The 22,589-nt window shown below is 35.0% G+C and overlaps 1 protein-coding gene across 5 annotated transcripts in view; it reads left to right on the forward strand.

Annotated features, from left to right (window-relative positions):
- PPP3CC (protein phosphatase 3 catalytic subunit gamma) overlaps positions 1 to 22,589 on the forward strand; it is a 97,688-nt gene that overhangs the window by 60,214 nt on the left and 14,885 nt on the right. For all 5 annotated transcript variants that reach the window (XR_005989456.1, XM_041766992.1, XM_041766995.1 and 2 more), the window contains exons 5-10: positions 5,522 to 5,667; positions 7,517 to 7,656; positions 12,387 to 12,464; positions 12,583 to 12,677; positions 16,654 to 16,779; positions 17,745 to 17,816. Coding sequence is in view for 4 of the 5 variants with exons in the window: in XM_041766992.1 (XP_041622926.1) it covers positions 5,522 to 5,667; positions 7,517 to 7,656; positions 12,387 to 12,464; positions 12,583 to 12,677; positions 16,654 to 16,779; positions 17,745 to 17,816 (657 nt within the window). In the remaining variant the exon portion in view is untranslated. The remainder of the gene's footprint in view (positions 1 to 5,521; positions 5,668 to 7,516; positions 7,657 to 12,386; positions 12,465 to 12,582; positions 12,678 to 16,653; positions 16,780 to 17,744; positions 17,817 to 22,589) is intronic.

Consider the following 22,589-nt stretch of genomic DNA (forward strand, 5'->3'; position numbering starts at 1 on the left):
TCACCACAAATTCAGCTGTTCGAAACAATGCATTTATTATATCACAGTTACTGTAGGTCAGAGATCCAGGCAGAGTGTGGCTGAATTCTCTGCTCAGGGTCTCCCGAGCTGAAATCCAAGTGTCACCAGGGCTGCAGTTCTCATCTGCAGCTTGGCATCTTTTCTAAGCTCACCAGTTATTGGCAGTAGGCAGTTCACAGTATCGATGTTTGCTTTCTTCCAGACAGCCTAAATGCATATATCTCTACCGCCTTCTGTGATCAACCAGCTGGGGAAAACCCTTTTCTTTTTTTCTTTCTTAAAGATTTTATTTATTTATTCATGAGAGAGAGAGAGAGAGGCAGAGACATAGACAGAGGAAGCAGCAGGGGCTCTTTACAGGGAGCCCTAGGTGGGACTATACTGAGACTCAGGATTATGCCCTGAGCCAAAGGTAGACCTCAACCGCTGAGCTACCCAGGCATCCCAACCCTTTGCTTTTCAAAAGTTCATTTGATTAGGTCAGGTCCACCTAGCAGAATCTCCCTTTTGCTGTAATGATATGTAATCATAGGACTCTCAACATAGCCACAAATTCCACACTCACTGCTGTAGGTCATTGCTGTTCATTTTAGAATTCTGCTTACTATACTCACAAAGATAATAGGTTATGCATGTATAAGGATGTATGATAACAATTATAGTATTAATTGTAATAGCAAAAAAGGAAAACAACAAAAAAAGAATTTAAATATAAATGAAGGACTACTTAAATAAGTGAGAATACGTTTTAAAGAATGGAATACTAGGCAGCTATTGAAAGTCAAGGTGGGCCTACATGTACTGATATGGAGAGATGTTCAAATATATTGTTAGGTGACAGGATCCCATTTGCAGAACATATATAATGCCATCTCCTTTGTAAATTAAAAATATATAATGTTTAGAAGAAATGTATAATAGTTATCACCTGTGGGGAGTTGGGTCAGCGTAACTTGTATTTTTAATTTTATATCTGCCTGTGGTATTGCTAGAGTTATTTTTATAACTACCATGTACAACTATTACAATAAAATTTTTAACTGGTAAATTAGAATCACCTGAATGGGCCCCAAGAACTTAAGAGGCTTTTTTAAAGCACTGCAGATAATTGTGCTGCATGCCGCTGGTTTAGAGGCTTTGAAAGTATCTACAATTTGTCATTTGAGAACCACTTCACCAAATAGTTTAAAAATTGGAAATATTTTGCATTGTTTTTATAAACCAAATATGGGGATATTACTCATTACACTTCTCTTTTCTTTACCTGGGAAAATTAAATAATGCGTATCAAGCCGTTGACAAAGGTTCTGGAATGATCAGTATGTAGCAAAAAATAAGTCATAAGAAAGCTGCCTATGAATGCCTCTATTCTGAATTAAGGGTCAGGTTTTTTTAGGTAATATCTTATCCAATCCTTCCTCTGTTTGCTCAGAGTTCTTTTTTTGACTAGTATAAATTGATTCAGACTATTTTTAGAAGACGAAACAATACAACATTGGGAGAAAATTTTTTAAGTATTTCATTTTACACAGAATTTCTTATCTTAGGTTTTTATTTGCTTTTCACATGCTTTGTCAAACCAGGTTTCTTTCTTTTTTTTCTTATCTATAGAGATACTCCAGTTTCAGTCAAATACTGCATATGAAATGTAGATAAATCTTGGAACAAGCACATAAATACAATTTCACATTTTATTCTTAGGAACAAAGATCATGTGTGCTGCTTTGCATGGATGTTTTCACTGATAAACTGTCTCTCTTAAAGGGCCATTGTGGCTTTTAGAATCAGCACCTTACAATTACTGCTAAATGATGCTTAGTTTCTGAGTATGCAGCTGCAGTCTTGTGACTATTTCTAAGGATCGCAGGTGAAGATTGTTTTTTTTTCTTTTTTTTTCTTACATCAATTCTTAAGTTGCTTTACATTACAGTTTTTAAAAAAACATTCCTTTCAAACCCAGAGATAATTTGAGTAGCAAAGAAAAATAGAAGTTAACTTTTGACATATCATTTATGGTTGCAAAAGCATTGTTTTATTGTTATATACTTGAAAAGTGAACCTAATGCTTTTATGATTCCATCTCATAGCAATTTCGAAAGTAAATTAATTGTTGTTTCCATAAGCTATTTTTTGATATTTAATTAAATAGCTTACCGACAAGTTCTGGAAACTCCTGTTATAATTTTGCTAATGAAAACAGTACTGTAATGACAGGTTTATTTTTTTAAAATAAGTATTGCTTGTCATTAATTATAGTATTATTTGTAGTACTAAGAGATTGGTGTGGTTAAATTGTGGTATATCCATAAAGTGAACTACTATCCATAAAGTATTTGTGTGCTTGTTCCAAGATTTATTCACATTTCAGATGCAGCATTAGAATGAAACAAGCATAAAAAATAATTACAAACTCTTCATATAAAGATGTGGCATGATCTCCAAAATATGTTAAGTACAAAAAGCAAGTGTAAAACAGTGTATATAAACTACCATTTATATGAAAAACAAAAGGATGTTTTGAAAAGAGAATAAATATCTGCATGTGTATGCATAGGGTATCTTTGTAAAGATCTCCAGAAAACTAGTAATACTGGTTGCCTGGGGGGGGGGGGGGTGGCAGGAGTAGAGGTTTGTAGGAGGCTCTGTATAGCCTTTTATAGCTTTTGTATTTTTTAACTATGTAAATGTAAATCTTTTTTTAAATAATGAAAGCAAATGTAAATGAAGATAAGTATATAATCAGTGGCTAGACCAGGTCAGGGTTTCTTGCAGATAGTGTTGACTCTCAAAATTACTTATAGGGCAGCCCGGGTGGCTCAGCAGTTTAGCCCTGCCTTTAGCCCAGGGTGTGATCCTGGAGACCCGGGATCGAGTTCTGTGTCAGGCTTCCTGCATGGAGCCTGCTTCTTCCTCTGCCTGTGTCTCTCTCTGCCTCTCTCTCTCTCTCTGTGTTTTTCTCATGAATAAATAAATAAAATCTTAAAAAAAAAAATTACTTTTAAAGAATATTATTGAAACTTTGTTTTGTTAATGTTGTAGTGTTGATACTGGTTAGAACTTGTAGCATCAGTGTGATCCTGTGATTGAGGTACATTTTTCCTTTATTATGGAAATGATTGTCTTATGGAATGTAGCTTAAAATTTGTCATGAAAATAAAACACTGAGTCAAGTAATTTAATTAACCTTTGGGAATTATATGTTTGGCTATTTAGATTCTCCTATTAAATATTTAATTTGAAATAATGATTGGGAAGATAACTGCATGGTTTTAAGAGCATGAATAGGTTCAGTTTCCAGCCCAACATCTGGCAAGTAGACCCAATTTCTTTAGCTTTTTTTTTTTTTAATTTTTTTTTAAATTTTTTATTTATTTATGATAGTCACAGAGAGAGAGAGAGGCAGAGACACAGGCAGAGGGAGAAGCAGGCTCCATGCACCGGGAGCCTGATGTGGGATTCGATCCCGGGTCTCCAGGATCGCGCCCTGGACCAAAGGCAGGCGCCAAACCGCTGCGCCACCCAGGGATCCCCTTCTTTAGCTTTTTAATGAAGATAGTAATAGTACTTGTTTCATAGGGTTTCTGTGAAGATAAAATAAGGTAATTATATTAGTTAATACTTACATAGTACCTACTGTGTGCCAGACATTATTCAAAGCATTTTACATATATGAATTCACTTAATCTTCACAGCAGCCTTGTAATGTAGGCATGTATTGTTATTATGCCTATTTTATGGATGAGGACATCAAAGCATAGGGAGCTAAGTCATCTGTGCTGAGTAGCATAGCTAGTAAACCAAGTTTCAGATCCAGGCAGTCAGGTTCCAGACTGTTCTCTTGACCACCGTGCTGTGAGGAACACTTTTTTTTTTTTTTTAAGATTTTATTTATTTATTTATTCATGAGAGACACAGAGAGAAAGGCAGAGACACAGGCAGAGAGAGGAGAAGCAGGCTCCATGCAGGGAGCCCGATGGGGACTCGATCCCGGGACTCCAGGATCACACCCTGGGCCAAAGGCAGACGCTCAACCACTGAGCCACCCAGGCGTCCCTGTGAGGAACACTTAACCCAGATACACTGTGAGCCTTCAACAAATTCAATAATAAAGGTAATATGATAATATATATTATTATAGAAAGTTAATATATCTCATTAGAGAAAACACAAATAAAGTAAGCCAAAGAAGAATATAGATATCATCTTCAGTCTAACCCCTCAGGAGATAAGTGTTGGTGTTTATATACCTATCCATAAACTTTAAGAAAATAACATTTTGTAAACTATTTTGGTCATGTGTTAATATAACATTTACTTCTGTTTTGCTTAATTTGATTTATAACCTCCTGGTTTTTAAAATTTTTTATTAATTTTTAATTCCAGTATAGGTAACATGTAGTTTTATATTAGTTTCAGATCTACAATATGTGATTCAGCAACTCTATATGTTACTTAGTGCTCATCATGATAAGTGTACCCTTAATCCCCATCACCTGTTTCATCCATCCCCCCCACTCACCTCTCCTCTGGTCATCATCAGTTTGTTCTCTATAGTTAAGAGTCTGTTTCTTGGTTTATCTCTGTCAGTTTTCCACCTGTTACTTAATTACATATTTTCTGGATAATTGTAGAGACCCCACCCTCTGCCCTCCGGAGTGTTTCTTTGTTCTTTAACCCCAAAATACAATTTAAGATGAACATTTTTATACAGAATATAATTAGGACAAAATTTGCTTAAAGACCTTAAAAATCATGAGCAAAAGATTATTGACATTTTATTGATTACTCTTAAAACTTCAGTTTCCATTAATATATGTTCAGTACCTCCAAGGAATCTTTTTAGACCCAACAAAACATTTAGGCTTACAAGACTACCATGGGCCATATTGGCATTCATCTACTTAAGAAGGATACGGTCCAGGAAGGGGGACAACACCAGGCATTCCTTTTCAGTCGGTATAGCAGTCCAGACGTTTTCTGCCTTTCACCATCCCCTCCAAGTCACAATCCCAGGTACAGGGAAACAAAATCCACATTGGGCAGATCAGGGAGCCACTGTGGCTTAGAAGCCTCATGTAGCACAGTTGCCAGTATCTCCCATAAAGCTTGGTTGGTATAGATTCCAGGGTCCCAGAGGGACCTACCTTGAGTCATCATTGCATTCAGAAGTCCAAAGCTATAGCTGCCTATCAGGTAATTGAGTAATTTTTGCCATAAGAAATGTTGCCTAATAACACAGCTGACATTCACCTTAACAGGTTTCCAGGGCAACAGGACTAGAAGGTTAATCCAGGGTCACATTTGTCTTTAGAGAAGATTTTGTTTACCTTTTAGATTTTGTTTACAACTTTAAAAGAATATTTTTATACAGATGATTGTGTTTTCAAATTTGCCTGAAATAAATGACTTTGAACTAGCTTCATAATTTTCTGCCCAATATCCTTATTCATATATGATAAATTTAGCTTTTCTTCTTTTGACTGTTTTTCTTTTTTTATAGGTCGAATTAAATATTCTGAAGAGGTATATGATGCATGTATGGAGACATTTGACTGTCTTCCTCTTGCTGCCCTCTTAAACCAGCAGTTTCTGTGTGTACATGGAGGGATGTCACCTGAAATTACTAGTTTAGATGACATTAAGAAAGTAAGTAACCTTTCATTAGTCTCATGGAATATATATTTTTTCAGTTTTATCTTTTATTGTAGTCAACTATATGCCTCTATTGCTGAAAAATTTTAAATGCAGATAATCAAAAGTAACAGAGTGGAAATCATCTGTGACCTCATTATTGGGAGAGGACTACTATTAACATTTTGCTAAATGTCTTCCAGAAAATTTCTGTAAATTTTAGTGAAATCTGTACTTTCATCAACTAGAAACATAACCTATTTTGAGTATAGTCCTAAAATTTTAAATTATGTAGCATTACGAAAGGAAGGAAATCAGGTTTCCCCTGTTCTGCAATTAATTGTGTAACCTTGACCAAATCAAGGTTAACTCTTAGTTACATCTTCTTCTCTGGGAAATGAAGTTAGAATGGATAGTCTGTGAACTTCCAGCTCTCAAATTCATTGGCTTTGGCATTTTATTTTATTATTTTTTTATTTTTTAAAGATTTTATTTGTGTATTCATGAGGGACACACAAAGAAAGAGAGAGAGAGAGAGAGAGAGAGAGAGGCAGAGACAGAAGCAGGCTCCATGAAGGGAGCCTGATGCGGGACTCGATCCCAGGACTCTAGGATCATGCCCTGGGATGGAGGTGGGCACTAAACTGCTGAGCCACCCAGGGATCCTGGCTTTGACATTTTATTTATTTATTTATTTATTTATTTATTTATTTATTTATTTTATTTATTTATGTATGATAGTCACAGAGAGAGAGAGAGAGAGAGGCAGAGACACAGGCAGAGGGAGAAGCAGGCTCCATGCACCCTGGAGCCCGATGTGGGATTTGGTCCCGGGTCTCCAGGATCGCGCCCTGGGCCAAAGGCAGGCGCTAAACCGCTGTGCCACCCAGGGATCCCCCCGGGCTTTGACATTTTAGATGATAGAGTTGAACTGCTACACTTGCATGAGTTAATGATTATTATTTTCAGGATTTTCTATAAAGATGATCAATCTTTTTTTTACTTCTTTTGTCCTACATTATCGTTTTCTTTTCTCTACCTTTGTATTGTACCTGTCTCATATAGGTACTGAAATTAAAGATTTTTTTTTTTGTTTATAAAACTTTTCTCTGAATTAAAGTTACTCTCCTCAGGGTAAGAGGGTATATTTCTGCTGCCTTATGATCTTTAAAATAACTGACTTTCTCCTTTACATTGTAAGTCTTGAATTTTGCAATTCTGAATCAATTGTATTAAAAACCTACCCTTTCATTTAGAAGTCCTCAACTCTTTTAGTTACTGGTTTTGTCTTGGTATTCATGCTACTAACCAAAGCAGTAGTGACTAAAAGCTTAAATTAATAACTTACATTGAAATGCCTGCACTGCATAGAAGGGAAAGGATGAAAGTTCTTTACAAAATAAAACTAGAAATCTCCTTTGGAATGAGGTGTACAATGAACAGAACCATTGTAAAACCTTTCCTGGTCTGATGGTAATGTTAGCTCACCTAGGCAGTTGAAGTGAATTTTACATAGTCTTTCTCAATAATAGTATATCTCTATAATGGTTGATTTCACATTTGAATTAAATGAATTCTGCTTTTAAGACTAGGATGTAAAGGAGTCCTTTTCTACAGTATGGTTAGATGCCAGGGATATTTATAAAAATTTATTTCAAAAAAATAATAAATATGTATCCAGATTTGTTAAATGCTCATTTTCTTCCTAAAGGAAAACTTCTCTAAGGGGCTTGCTGCTTTTCCTCCTAATACATTCTTGTGGGTAGGAGGGTTTTGTTTTGTTTTGTTTTTTGACCCATACCAGTTTCCAAAAGCTCTTTTGCTTTCATGATTTTTCTTCTTTTGGCTTTTGTGTGTCTTTTAGTTAGACAGGTTTAAAGAACCTCCAGCCTTTGGGCCAGTGTGTGACCTGCTTTGGTCCGATCCTTCAGAGGATTATGGCAATGAAAAGACTTTGGAGCACTATACCCACAACACTGTCCGAGGGTGCTCTTATTTTTACAGGTAAGCTAATCCCCAAAGTTATAAAATTAAGAAAGGCAATTGTAATATGTATCATCAAATTATTTTTAAGTACTTTATATCTCTGATTTGTGTAGTATAGACTTGTTTAATTTTTTGATTAATAGAAGGTAGAAAACGTGTTTATTTTGTTTTTCATATTTTAATAGGTATTATGTGCTCCCATAATATATAGGAGTACCTTCATTAATACCTAAGTGTGATGTACTGAACATAATTGAACAGAACATCTTACGGTGCTTAAGTGTTTTCTGATTCTAAACGATCTCGATTATTATCTATGAGTTTTTTAAAAATAAAGATTTGTTGGCTCTTCCCCCAGAGATTCTGATTAGGTAGATCTGAGACAGGAAAATCCTGTTATTTTTTTTTTTTTAAAGAGCTCTCTGGCATTTGGAACCACTACTATAGGCAAAGATATAAAAAGAATAGGACATTGTGAACTAAGTGCAGGACATTTCCTGGAAGTTGGCTGTTGTCTTAAATCTCCTATGTGAGCTTTTATTGTGTTCTGCCATTCAAAAATAGGGAGATAGAGGTTTGAAGTCTAAAGTTTTTTAATCCCAATATTTTACTGTGACAAGTAATGCATATATTTAGTTCCCTAAAAATCTCTGTTAATTGCATGAGATACCATATTCGTTAAGTGAAATCCACATACAAAAAGTAAAAAGCTTTACTACTGCCATAGTTTTAACATTCTTCTAAGCAACTTTGTTTTAATTCTTTCTAAATAATTTAGATTTTACTTCTCTTTAAAAAAAAAAAGATTTTATTTATTTATTTTGAGAGAAAAGAGAGCACAGTGGGTGGGGGGAGGGGCAGAGGTTGAGGGAGAATCTCAAGCCGACTCCCCACAGAACATGGAACCCACACAGAGTATGGCTCAGTCCCATGACCCTGAGATCATGATTTGAGCCAAAACCGGGAGAAGGACAGTCAGCTGACTCCCTAAATTTTACTAATCTTTACACTGCTTAAAATAAAGAGCATAATGTCTTTTTATTGTTTGCTCAATATAAACTGGTATGATTTCTTTGGAGATGAACCTGACAGCATCTCTCTATTATAAAGGCCTTTAATCCAGAAGTTCTACTTCTAATGTGTAGTCCTGTGGCTATACAATTGATTCTTGGTATTTACGAATTCCGATATGCAAACTTGTCTACCTGCTAAGAATTACTTATAAGTGTAAAGTCCCCACTCATAGCACTTTCACTGTCATTCAGACATGCACACATGCAGAATGATGAAAAATATGTTACTTAATGTGTGTTCCTGAGGTCTCAAGGAGCTGCTCTGCCTTCTTGTTTCTGCTTTCATGCTTAAGACCATTCTTTTTCTGATCCATTTAGTGCAATATTTTTCGCATTTTTTGTTGGTAAAATGGCCCCTAAGCATAGTGCTTAAATGCTATTGAGTATTTATTCATGTAAGAAGGCTGTGATGTGTCTTACAGACAAAATACATGTATGTTGGGATGCCTGAGTGTCTCAGCAGTTGAGCATCTGCCCTTGGCTCAGGGCGTGATCCTGGGTCTGGGGATTAAGTCCCCCATCAGGCTCTCTGCAGGGAGCCTCCTTCTCTCTCGATGTCTCTCTCTCTCTGTGTGTCTCATGAATAAATACATTTTTAAAAATACATGTATGTTATATAAGCTTTATTTGGGAATGACTTACAGCATTGTTGTCCATGAGTTCCATGTTAATTAACCAACAGTATATATTATTAAGTAAGGTATCCTTACACAGAGACACACATAAAACAAGGTTATATATTGATTGGTTAATGAAAATGTGACCAGAGGATCAGAGGACCCTAACTATGTATTTTCTCTAGGAGTGGTGGTTCAGTTTTAACTAACTCAGTATTTACAAGTTAGCTTTATAGAACATAGCTAATGCAAATAATAATAATCAACTATGTGGAAGTGTGTAAAATATATGTACAGTTGACCTTTGAACAATATGTGTTTGAACTGAACAGGTCTACTTACACATGGATTTTTAAATATAAATACAATACAGTACTATAAATTTATTTTTTCTTATGATTTTCTTTTTTAAGATTTTCATTGATTTATTCATGAGAGACACACAAAGAGGCAGAGACATAGGCAGAGGGAAAAACAGGCTCCATGCAGGGAGCCCGATGTGGGACTCGATCCCAGGACCCCAGGATCACACCCTGGACCAAAGGCAGCCACTCAATATGGCTGAGCCACCCAGGCGTCTGCCTTATGATTTTCTTAATAACATTTTCTTTTTTCTAGCTTGCTTTAGTGTAAGAATACAGCATATAATAGATAGAACATAGAACGTTGATACAAAATATGTATCAATTGACTGTTAAGGGTAAGGCTTCTAGTCAATAGGCCAGTAAAGTTTTGGGGGAGTCAAAAGTTACATACATAAGGAGTGCCTGGCTAGCCCAGTCAGTAGAGCATGTGACTTTTGATCTCAGGGCCATGAATTTAGGCCCCATGTTGGGCATGGAGCCTACTTAAAAAAAGTTTAACAGAAGAAAAATTTTAAACACAGATTTTTGACTAGATGGAGAATCAGCAATCCCCACATTGTTTAAGAGTCAATGGTACGAGGTTATTCACTGCTGTATTATTTATGATAAAAACTCAATTTTTTTTTTAAGTAGGCTCCATGCCCAGCAAGGAGCCCAATGTGGGGCTTGAATTCATGACCTGGAGACCCTAAAATCAAGATTGTGATGTTTAACCAATAGAGCCACCCAGGGCAGGGTACCCCTATGATAAAAGATTTAAAACAACCTAATTGTTAATAGAAGAATAGTTAAATACCTTGTGGTACATTCAGACAATGGAATATGCCAGATTATGCAATGAGGCTATTTTTTTTTAAAGATTTTATTTATTTATTCATGAGAGACACACACACACAGAGAGAGAGAGAGAGAGAGAGAGAGAGACAGGCAGAGGGAGAAGCAGGCTCCATGCAGGGAGTCCGATGTGGGACTCAATCCCAGGACTCCAGGATTACGCCCTGGGCTGAAGGCAGTGCTGGACCACTGAGCCACCCAAGGATTCCGAGGCTATTTTTTTTTTTTTTAACTAAAAAAAAAAAAAAAAGAAGAAGAAACTCTTTATATATGGATACAAAATAAAAGCATACCTTATTTTATTGCAAGGTATGTACATTATTTTTTTAGACATAAATAATGGGAATAAATTTTGGGAAACCAAAAAATTAATTTGACCTGCTTTATTTCAATATTTGCTTTGTTATGGTGGTCTGAAACAGAACCCACAACATCTCCAAGGTATGCCTATAGAATATCTTTTAAAGGATAGTCAAAGAAACCGAGAACATTGGTTGCTTCTAAGGTAGCTGGAAGATGTAAGAAGAAGGAGGCATTTAGGGGCGCCTGGCTAGATCAGAAGAGCATGCAGCTGCCTCTTGATCTTGGGGGTGTGAGTTTGAGCCTCATGTTGGGTATAGAGATTATTTTTAAAAAATAAACTTAAAAAAAGGAAGCATTTCACTATATAACCATTTGTATGTTTCCATTTTATACCATGTGAATGTAATTGATTTTTCTAATGAGCATAATAAGAAATAAAGATTTAAGCATGAAGTAAATAATTAACACTAATTCTAGGATAATTTAGTATCCTTCAGTTTTTCCTATCAGATTTTTCTTTTTTTTTTTTTTTTTAATAGAAGAGAGACAGAAGGAGAGAAAGAATCTTAAGAAACCTAAACAAAAATCAAGAGTGCACCTGGGGCACCTGAGTTTGGCTAGGTCTTGATCTCAGGGTTATGAGATCCAACCCCACTGAGCTCCATGCTCAACACAGAATCTGCTTGAGATTCTCTCTCCCTCTCCCTCTGCCCCTCCTGCTCATGCGCACATTCTCTCTCTCACTCTCTCTCTTTCTCTCCTTCCCTCCTCCCCCCTCTCTTTCACACACACAGTACCCTGGTTTATTATTATTATTATTATTATTATTATTGAGACAAGAAAAGTTTTGGTGGTGTTATGTTATGGGTTAAGACAAAAAAAATTAAAAGGTAAGGAAGTTCTTTTTCTGTCCTAAGGTTGTTTGTTATCTGCATATTTGATCTGGAATGAGGTATATTAGTGAAGTGGAAAAACAGTGATGATTGCTAAGCCATTAATAAAAGTTTATTGATATATCAAACCTATAATTTTGAAACAAATTCAACTTATAGCATCTTGACTTTTCCCCTTCCTCCTGTTAGAAAACAATTGTTTTGGGCACTTAAATGACTTAGTTGGTTAAGCATCTACTTTCGGCTCAGGTCAAGATCTCAGGGTCCTGGGATTGAGCCCTGAGTCACGCCCTGCTCAGCAGGGAGCCTGCTTCCATTCTCCCTCTGCCCCTCCTCCCTCTCCCTCTGCCCCTCCCCTGCACCCTTGCTTGGGTTCTTTTGCTCTCTCAAAAATAAATAAATTCTTTAAAAAAATAATAAAAAATAAGGGGTACCTGGGTGGCTCAATCAGTTGTGTCTGCCTTTGGCTCAAGTCATGATCTCAGGGTTCTGGGATTGAGCCCCCCATCGGGCTCCATGCTCAGTGGAAAGTTTGCTTCTCTCTCTCCCTCTGTGCTCGCTCTCTTTCTCTCTCTCAAATAAATAAATAAAATCTTTAAAAACAATAAAATAAAAGACAATTGTTTTAGTTCTGGGCTTATGTTTTCTAATTTTCTTTTTCAGTTACCCTGCAGTTTGTGAATTTTTGCAGAACAATAATTTGTTATCAATAATCAGAGCCCATGAAGCCCAGGATGCTGGGTAAGTTATATTAAAACTGTACCAAAAAATAATAATAATAAAAAAAATAAAACTATACCAATTATCATGGTCGAGTTTTTGCCTTTAATATCAAGACAGATTATTATCTCTCTTCCAGGTATCGAATGTACAGGAAGAGCCAAACGACAGGCTTCCCATCACTCATTACAATTTTCTCTGCCCCCAATTACCTAGATGTCTATAATAATAAAGGTAAAGGAGTCCAGTGATATTTGAATTTGAATTTGTGAGTAAATGTGAGCTCTAGTTTAATCATATGTATGTATATATATTATATATATATGTATATATATATATATATTTAAATTTTAAATAAGAAAAGAGGTCTTAATTGAAACAAGGGCCAAGGAACTTAGAATTTAGGCTACTGCTTGGTTTTCATTTCCTAAGGATTATTGGGCTTTTTGTAAATATAAATAATGATCATAATAGGTCTGATGTATACTCCTGAATCAAAATATAAGAAGAATGGGGTGCCTGGTGGCTCAGTTGATTGAGTTAGTCCATTGAGTCAGTGGCTCTTGGTTTCTGATCAGGTCATGATCTCGTGGGTTGTGGGATTGAGCTCTGTGCTCAGCAGGGAGTCTATTTGAAGATTCTGTCTGTGTGCCTCCTCCCCACTCTTTCTCCCTCTCTCTGTAAAATAAATCTTTAAAAATATATATATAAGAAGAAGTTATTTCAGGTTCATGTTAGAATAGTCATCATAAATTATTGCTTTTGGTGAATTTAATTTATTTGTAAGAGTATCTCAATAAAATGTCACTGGTGTTTTAATGTTTGTAAATTATTAAGCTGTTTTTGCTTTTTGTGAATGATAGAGGTAGAATGAATACTGTACAAGTCTGAAAAATCATTTTAGACCAAGCCCCGCCATAAACCAATAGTGTGACTTTAAATAAGTCACATAATTTTTCTAAGCCTCAGTTTCCCATATAAACAAAGAGGAAAAAAAAATAAAAAATAAAGAGGATTAAATATAAACATGCTTGCAATTCAGAAATTCTCATTCTTATACTTTATCCTATTGAAATTTTTTACTTTTACATATGCCCAATGTAGGGCTTGAACTCATGACCCTGAGATCAAGAGTTGCATACTGTACTGATGGAGCCAGCGAAGTACCCTGAAATTTTTTTTTAAATTTTTTATGATTCATAATTTGTAAGTATCAGGGCAAAATTCCTCTGTAATATCCTCTGTAACATGCCTCTGTGTAACTATTTTGTCGTTTACAAAGTATGACTATAAAATAATAGAACTTCCTTACAAACATGCTGGAACATATATATCCAAGTGAGTATTGTCCCTTCACAGTAGTTACCTTGGAAAGGTATATGCTTATTCCAACAATGCTGCCATTGTTCAAAACGTTTTTGGAACTCCTCTTTTGGCATTGCCTTCAGAGTCTGCGACACATTCTTTTGATTATCCTCAGTGATGGGAAATCTTCGTCCTTTGAGGGTGGATTTGATTTTTGGAACAGCCAAAAGTCATTCGGAGTCAAGACTGGTGAATAAGGTGAGTGATCAAGCTAGATGCTACCATTTGGGGTCAGAAACAAGGTATGATTATAGGGTAATGAGACTGGTTTTTCTTGTGTTGCTTATAAAATAGGTTTGGAGGCGATTCCAAAAGAGGAGTTCCAAAAATGTTTTGAGTAATGGCAGCATCTTTGGATTAAATATACAGTAAGGGAGCAAGGTATATTGAAAAGAGTACTAAGCTAGGAATCAGAAATTCTAGTCTAGTCCTGCTTCACTTTTAAATTCACAGTTAACATGACAATTTCATATTTAAGAAGACACTTAACTTCTCTGAGCCTCAGTGTATCTTTAAAATAGGGTTATTGAAGTTGGAACAATAAAAATAAACATTAAAAGCATCTGTCAAATTCTGAAATTGCTATGATACTATAACATTTTACTGTTATTGTACCTAGTGTGATTACATCGGAGGACCATACTCATCTCATATATAAGGTCTGGTGTGTTTGTAGTTGGTGGTTTTTAAGTCTCATTACTTTATAGTCATACCTTGTATATGCAGCTGGGGAGTCAAGTTTAAAAGAAATCCACAGTATACTAACTATGTAGCCTTTTTAAAGGGAAACTGAGGAATGGCACATCTCACTTCAGTCTGATTTGAATCAGTCATCTCAGGGTCCTTCAGTGGCTTACTATCCATTAAAAAAAAAAACTTCTTTAAGTTCTCTCTTAGCTGTATAGTTTTTTACATCTCGTCATTCTTTTCTGAGTCTTACCTATCCTGCAACACTCTGCTTCTCCCTAACTCCATTCTTTCTTATTTCCTTCTTCCTAATATTCCCAATATGTTAGACTTAGTTTTGTTCTTATTTCTTCCATTATGAATGGTATGTACTGCTTGTATTGGTCACTTCTTCAAGGACACTTCCTGGCCCTAGTTCTTATATTTGTGAGAAGACGTTCCCTTGTCCCTTGTTAAACCTCTCTAGGAAGAGTGTCTGTTGACTGCACAGTGGATTTATCAGTGTGCTCACCTGAAGCATGGCACCCAACATAGCAGTCACTTACTTCACTTACTCACTAAATACCCTAGCTCATTTTCTGCCCCCTTCTAACCTGGTTTTGATCTTGATTATTCCTTTAGTGAACTTTTAAAGTCATAGTCCATTCTACCAGAGTTTTCTGTTGACTGATACAATTGGTAACTTTATTTTAAACATTCTTATTTTCCTTGGTTGTTTCTCAAACTTTTTTTTTCTTTTTTTAAGAAAAACAAAGTGGCATCTGAAACAATATCTGCTGGTACTCATTTACTCCCCATCCAAGTACCTCTTTCTTGAAAATGACAGCCCTCTCCCCCTTTCCTTTCTCTCTTTCTTCTCCTGTTGCTTTTCTTTCTTGCATATTGGTACCAACAAGTATTCCTTAGTTCCAGTGATTATGTGAAAGATCCTTAAGTCATGATTTTTAAAGATTTCTATTTTCATTTTTTTGTGTCTACTGGGAACATACCCAAAAGCAATTTTTTATACTCTCATTTCTAATTACCCAACTAGAAAGACCCACTTCTCACTTCTTTTTCCTGTATAGATTGAGGGAAATGCTGAATAATTATAAATTCATCTAACCTAAATAAATACATGTATATGAAAATAATGGGACATGTATATCATATCCAGTGTTAGGTTTTTAAGAACAGGAGATCCTACTTTAATGTATTTTCTTTATAATCCATGGTGTACATTTTAGACACTCAGCAACTTAAATTTTGAGCATATGAGGCTATCCTTTAATAAGCAAAGAAACAGAAACTAGGAAATGACCTATACCTGTCATTTCTGGAGTACTTCATACCTGATTCTATTTATGATCACATAAATACTACTTCACATAGACTCCCTGCTGAGCACAGTAAGAGTAAAGAGAATAATGCCAACAACATTGCAGTGCTTGTGCTCATGGTAAAGTCTAAGAAATTGGATTTTAAAACTTAAAATATAAAGAAAATTAGTTTGGTACCAAAGTATGTATACAAATACATGAACTGGTTAATTTAAACATTTATACAGTGCTAGCAGTATAGTGATTCTGTATAGGAGAGGTGGATATTTCTTAGTCCTTTATATAATATTCAGAGATGATTTAATCTACTTTTGAGCCTTGTAAATTGGTTCAGGTTTACCATCTGCATTCCCTTCTATGAATTGATAATTGCTATGTTATAAGCTCCCAGACAAGTTTATAAAGTCTTTGGCTCTGGGTAATGACTAGCAAAACGGGCTGTGTTCACTTAATGAAAAATGTTTATCTTCAAAAGAAAGCTGTAATTGTAACCATTTGTCCTATAAAGGGAAATTATGACAACATTTTTCTAATGTGGAACCTGAGATTTCTATAGACAGTTACTGTGTAGTGACCCTTTGAAGTTTCAAAATTCAGTTTCTTTTGTACTTTTATTATATGAGATCTTCAGGTAACTTTGTTCATTGGGATAATTCTTAAAAGAATGAACTGTATAAAATGCTTTAAGATTTTCCATCTGTTCTTAAATACTGAGTTCTGAATTTACAAATGGAAAGTAAGCTCATAAATTCTGTTTAGTAGGTACACAGCTGTACAAAGCATACCAGTTGCCATGTCGTGTTCTTCTGTACCAGATTTTCCTGCCTTTTCCTTTTTAGCTGCTGTGTTAAAATATGAAAACAATGTCATGAATATCAGGCAGTTTAACTGTTCTCCACACCCCTACTGGCTTCCAAACTTTATGGATGTTTTCACTTGGTCTTTGCCTTTTGTTGGGGAAAAAGGTAAGAGAACCGGATTATCGTCTTAATTAGTTTTTTTTTTTTTTAAGATTTTATTTTATTTTTTAATTATTTACGACAGTCACAGAGAGAGAGAGAGGCAGAGACATAGGCAGAGGGAGAAGCAGGCTCCATGCACAGGAAGCCTGACGTGGGATTCGATCCAGGGTCTCCAGGATCACGCCCTGGGCCAAAGGCAGGCGCCAAACCGCTGCGCCACCCAGGGATCCCTATCGTCTTAATTAGTAATGGAGCACACTTTTATATTTGCCTGAGCCCCCTGATTCAGAAATGTTTTTCTTAAACTTATAGAAATAAAAAAATAAGAATAAAAATAAGAATAATAAAGTTATCAGAAATATTTTCTAATTTTCTTCTTTTCTTTTTTTTTCTAATTTTCTTCTTGACAAAGATTTTTGAGTGGCACTTAATTGGTTTTTAAATTATAGTTCTAGTCAATTATGCTCATCTTATTGTAAATATCAATTTAAAGTAGCTATCCAGCTATGACCAGGATGTTAAAATAGCATAAATCACCGCACCTTTCCTTCAGTATTTATTCAGTGATAAAGAGATATAAATAGGAAATATTGTCCTGTAGATTTTATTTGTGCACCTATACAAGTAAGCTATGCAAATATAAAATAAATCTGTCTTTGTAAAATGGGAGGAAATCTTTTTGTGTACACATCAGTGAGGAAAAGGTTCTGGACAGCAGTTCCATGGAACCAAGTAATTATGCAATCAAATCTTCCAAGACCAGACCTTTACTGAAGCAAGTAATTTCCCCAAATTCTTTATAAATCTGAAAGTCTAGATTTAATGCGACTTTTTATAATTATTCTTAATAGCATTATGATAAATAATTTTTGTTTATTTAACATGTATTTTACTTAGACTCCACATCATTGTAGAAAGACTATCTTACTAGTTGTATAAATTCTGGGTTATTTTGTCTTCTCATACAGTCACAGAGATGCTGGTCAACATTCTCAACATCTGTTCTGACGATGAATTGATCTCCGATGATGAAATTGAAGGTAAACTTGCCTTTTTCTCATTTGAACTAGAAACAAAGAAATTTTAGCTTTGGTTTTAGTTTGTTTTGAGTAATTTTCTGTGTCTTGTTAAAAACAGAATTGTGTGTATTACAGAAAAATAAAATTTGAAAAATGCAGGAAACCATAAATAACAAAAAAGTTACCTATAATTCTACCATCTTGTAGATATCGACTGTTCATATCCTAATGTAATATTGGGTGACCTTTTATCTTTGCATATATTTTCCCCCTCTTTTTCCTTTTTAACAAAAAGGTCATATATTAGTATCACAAACATTTATAGTTTTTTTATAGACTAATTTTTAATAGTTACTTAGTTGTCTTTATTGATGATTTTTGTTTTAATCAATCTCCTGCTGTTGGATATTGGATTTTTTCTAACTTTTTAAAAACCGTACAGTTTTGAAAATTCTTACAGATAAATCTTTACACATTCTGTCAATAACCAATATTTATTACATGCCTACTATTAGTACTATTTAGGTCCTTGCATGCAATAAGCTTATATTCTAGTGGTGGGAAGACAAACAATAAATAAGTGCAAGTCAGATGTTGATACATGATACGAAAGAAAGGGGGAAGCAATATTAAGAAATTGAGAATAATTTTCTTGATTATTTTCACAGGATAAATTTCTAGAAATTGAATATCTGTGTTAATTAGTATTTACAATTTTAAATCAGATACAGATAACTTCTTGGAAGGCTATACCAGATTACATTTTTTGTGTATGATGCATAGTTCATGTGTACTCTCCAATACTGTTTATTACCATTTTTATGTCTGGTGTTTTTAAAATTTTAAAATTTTAATTTGTATATTTATGATGACTGATGAACAGTTTTTTTAATTGACCCCATGTATTTTTCTTTTGTGAATTGTCAATTCATTCCTTTTGCCCATTTTCTTACTGGGTTATGTGCATGTTTGTTTTTTGCTTTCTTCTTATTAGCTGTGTGAGGGATCTTTATATAGTAACATTTTGTTAGATATGTAGCCATGTATTTTTTGTCTAGTATGTTGTGGGAGGTTTGATTTTAAAGATAGGTCCTAATTTATCTGAGAATGTAGAAGATTCTGGAAAGGTGGTGGCTCCTAAGTTCAAACCTCTGGCTGTCTCATTTTCCAAGCTCTGTGCTGAAGTGACTTACTAACCTGTTAGGATAAACCATCTATGTAGTGGAAAAAGCCTAGCTTACTTTGGGCAGATAGAGTGGAGTCCTAAACATCCTTATGTTTTAGATTCCACATGAGGGTGAAGAGCAGATGGAGCATATCTTGTGAGCATCTTTATATATGAGATAGGAGATCACTATAAGGAACCAGTTCTTGAGGAAATAGTATAGACAAGAGGAGATTAAAACAAAAACATTTAAGTTAGGGAAAGATAAAATATGTAAGAAATAGATGTAATAGAATTTGTATTCAAATCTTTGTGCATATAGAAATTATTATGAATGCTAATTGTATGCACTAAGAAAGGATTCTTAATTACCATAAAGATATGCTTACAAAATTATGCCAAAAATTGTATATGGTATATATATATATTAAAATATTGTCATAATAGCAACAGATTCAAAATAATCTAAATGTCCCTCAGTGGAGAGGTGGGTAAGTCAAGTATGACATACCCATATGATAGATTCAGTACATAACATTATTTTCCTTATGCAAGCCTCCTTCTCCTTCTTCTTTTCTAGTTAGCTCTTGTTTAGCTTATTCTCATGGAAGACCTTTCTGACCTCCCTGACTAGATCTAATACCCCTGTCATGCTGTGTCATATCACCATGTCCCTCTCCTTACCATTTACTAGAATGGTAATTTTGCATTTATTTATATTACTATAAGATTAATATATTTTACTCCCACTCAACTATAAACCCCCTAAGGGCTAGGACACAGTTTGTTTTTGCTCACCAAGAGAGCCCTAATGCCTACTGTAGTGTAATGAGCATAGTAAGTAAACATTTCTTGAGTTAGATTGAGTGATATGAAGGGCAACTATTAAAAAGAGAATGGAGTAGAGCTTTTGGTGCTAATATGGAAAATTTATTAGATATTCTGTTAAGTGCAAAAGTAAATGAATAGAATCCTCTCCCATTTTTTTTTTCCTCTCCCATTTTTTACAGGGTGTGTAGCCATAAGCTGATATGTGCTTTTTAATTTTTTATGAAAGGAAATGAATAATAACCTTTTAGGTTATGATGGTGAATTGAACATACTTCTAATTCCATTCCTTTCTGAAGCTATACTAAAACCACATACAATTTTAGTGATATAAACTAAAGATTTCTACTTTAGTAATGCTACAATAGATCGTTTAAATCAATCCTGACTTAAGATAACTGTAAAAGCTAGGCACAGTATTTTAAAATTTGCTTTAAAGGCATTCAGAAAGCTAATGAAGTAAAATAATTACCAAGAGACCTGGAAAAAGGCATAAATCAGAGAGGTAAAACCAAAATTTGGAACTATTTCTCTCCTGGAGATATTCATGAATTTCAAAAGAAGAGGCTAAGAGGTTAAGCAGCCCTCTTGATAGAAGCTAAGAAATTAGGGCTTGGATTATCTGGGTGGCTTAGTTGGTTGGGCATCCAACTCTTGATCTCAGATTGGCTCTTGGTCTTGGGGTTGTGAGTTCAAGCCCAGTGTTAGGCTAGGTATGGAGTCTAGGTTAAAAAAAAGTTAGGGCTTCATGGCTCGCTAAGGATGATGTGAATGCTGATAAGTTTCTGCTCTTTGGCTTGGGACTCCAGAACGTTGCATCTATTTAAGAGGCAAGGTAAACTGGAAGCAGAACAGCCCTGAAAGGGACTATAGTTTACCCTCAAATCATTTTAATCCATGAAATTTATTCATTCATTCATTCATTCACTCACTCATTCATTCGTTCATTCGAGACAGAGAGAGAGAGGCAGAGACACAAGCAGAGGGAGAAGCAGGCTCCACGCAGGAAGCCTGATGTGGGACTCAATCCCTGGTCTCCAGGATCACGCCCTGGGCTGAAGACGCTGCTAAACCGCTGAGCCACCCAGGCTGCCCTAATCCATGAAATTTAAATAAAGTAGCCCAGATGCCTGGCAAAAGTAAACCTCTCTATACTAAGATAACATCATGTAGAACTTGAAATTACTACAAATAGTCTTTCAAATATAATATGTGACTCACAACCAAAAATAACAAGGCTTATGAGGAAATATAACATAAATGAGAACTAACAGAAACAGCAAAAAACAAAACAAAACAAAAAAACAAAACAAAACAAAAAAACGGATGCCAGGTTCTCCAGACATTGGCTTTATCAGACTGAACTTTAAAATAACTATGCTGAGGCACCTCAGCATCTTGGCTCATCTTGTGAAAGATGAATTAACAGATTCAGTAAAGCTAAATAAAGAATAAATGAACTAGACATTAGTTTGGAAAAGAAATCTAGAATGAAATCAATAGAAAAAATAAAATACGAAAAAAGGCCCAAGAGGCAGAAGATACAGTAACAGACTTATCATCTTTGTGTTTGGAGTCCCAGAAGAGAAAGAATGGGGTAGAATCACTATTTGAAGAGATAATGGTTAAGAATTTTCTAAAATTGACAAGACATTAAGCCACAGATTGAAGAAGCTCTGTAAACCAAAGTAGAATAAATACAAAAAAGAAGTAACACCTAAGCACAACATAGTAAAAATGCTTCGGATGACAAAGAAAAAAAACCTTTTTTTTTTTTTTTTAAGATTTTATTTATTTATTCTTGATAGACACCAAGAGAGGCAGAAACATAGATAGGGGGAGAAGCAGGCTCTTTGCAGGGAGCCCGATGTAGGACTCGATCCCCAGACCCAGATTCATACCCTGAGCCAAAGGCAACTCAACTGTGAGCCACCCAGGCATCCCACAAAGAAAAAAATCTTAAAGCAGCCAGGAAAAAAAAGAGATTACTTTCAAAAGAGACCAATTTAACTGACAGTAGGAGCAAGAAAAATGGAATAACATATTCAAAGCACTGAAAGATGATAATTGGTAACCTGGAGACCTAGCAGAAATACCTTTTAAGAGTGAAGAGAAAATAAGCATTTTTCAGATATCCCTTCCTTAAAATATTTACTTAGAGAATTACCAAGAGACCCACACTAAAATCTTTTAAAAATTAAATTAAATTAAAAAAAAAAAGATGTTACGGCAGCCCCGGTGGCACAGCAGTTTAGCGCTGCCTGCAGCCCGGGGCGTGATCCTGGAGGACCAGGATCGAGTCCCATGTCGGGCTCCCTGCATGGAGCCTGCTTCTGCCTCTGCCTGTGTCTCTGCCTCTCTTTCTCTCTCTCTCTCAATAAATAAATAAATAAATTTTAAAAAATAAAAAATTTAAAAATTTTAAAAAAGATGTAATAATTTTAAGTGTGTATGCAATAATATGGCTTAATAATATGGCTTCATAATATATAAAACAAAAAATAGCAGTATAATGAAAAATAAAAATATTCACAGCAATGGTGGGAGAAATGAACAAATATCTCTCAGTAATTGATGGAACAAGCAGACAAAATTAGAAACATTGTAGAAGATTACAATGTAATTAATGAACTTGACCTAATGGACATATAAAGAACACTGCATTCAAGAGGTGCTGAAATACACCTTTTTATTTTTTTAATTTATTTTTTTTAAAGACTTTTTATTTATTTATTCATGAGAGACACACAGAGAGAGGGGCAGACACACAGACAGAGAGAGAAGCAGGCTCCACGCAGGGA

This window comes from Vulpes lagopus, chromosome 8, assembly GCF_018345385.1.
Source record: "Vulpes lagopus strain Blue_001 chromosome 8, ASM1834538v1, whole genome shotgun sequence".
Taxonomy (NCBI): domain Eukaryota; kingdom Metazoa; phylum Chordata; class Mammalia; order Carnivora; family Canidae; genus Vulpes; species Vulpes lagopus.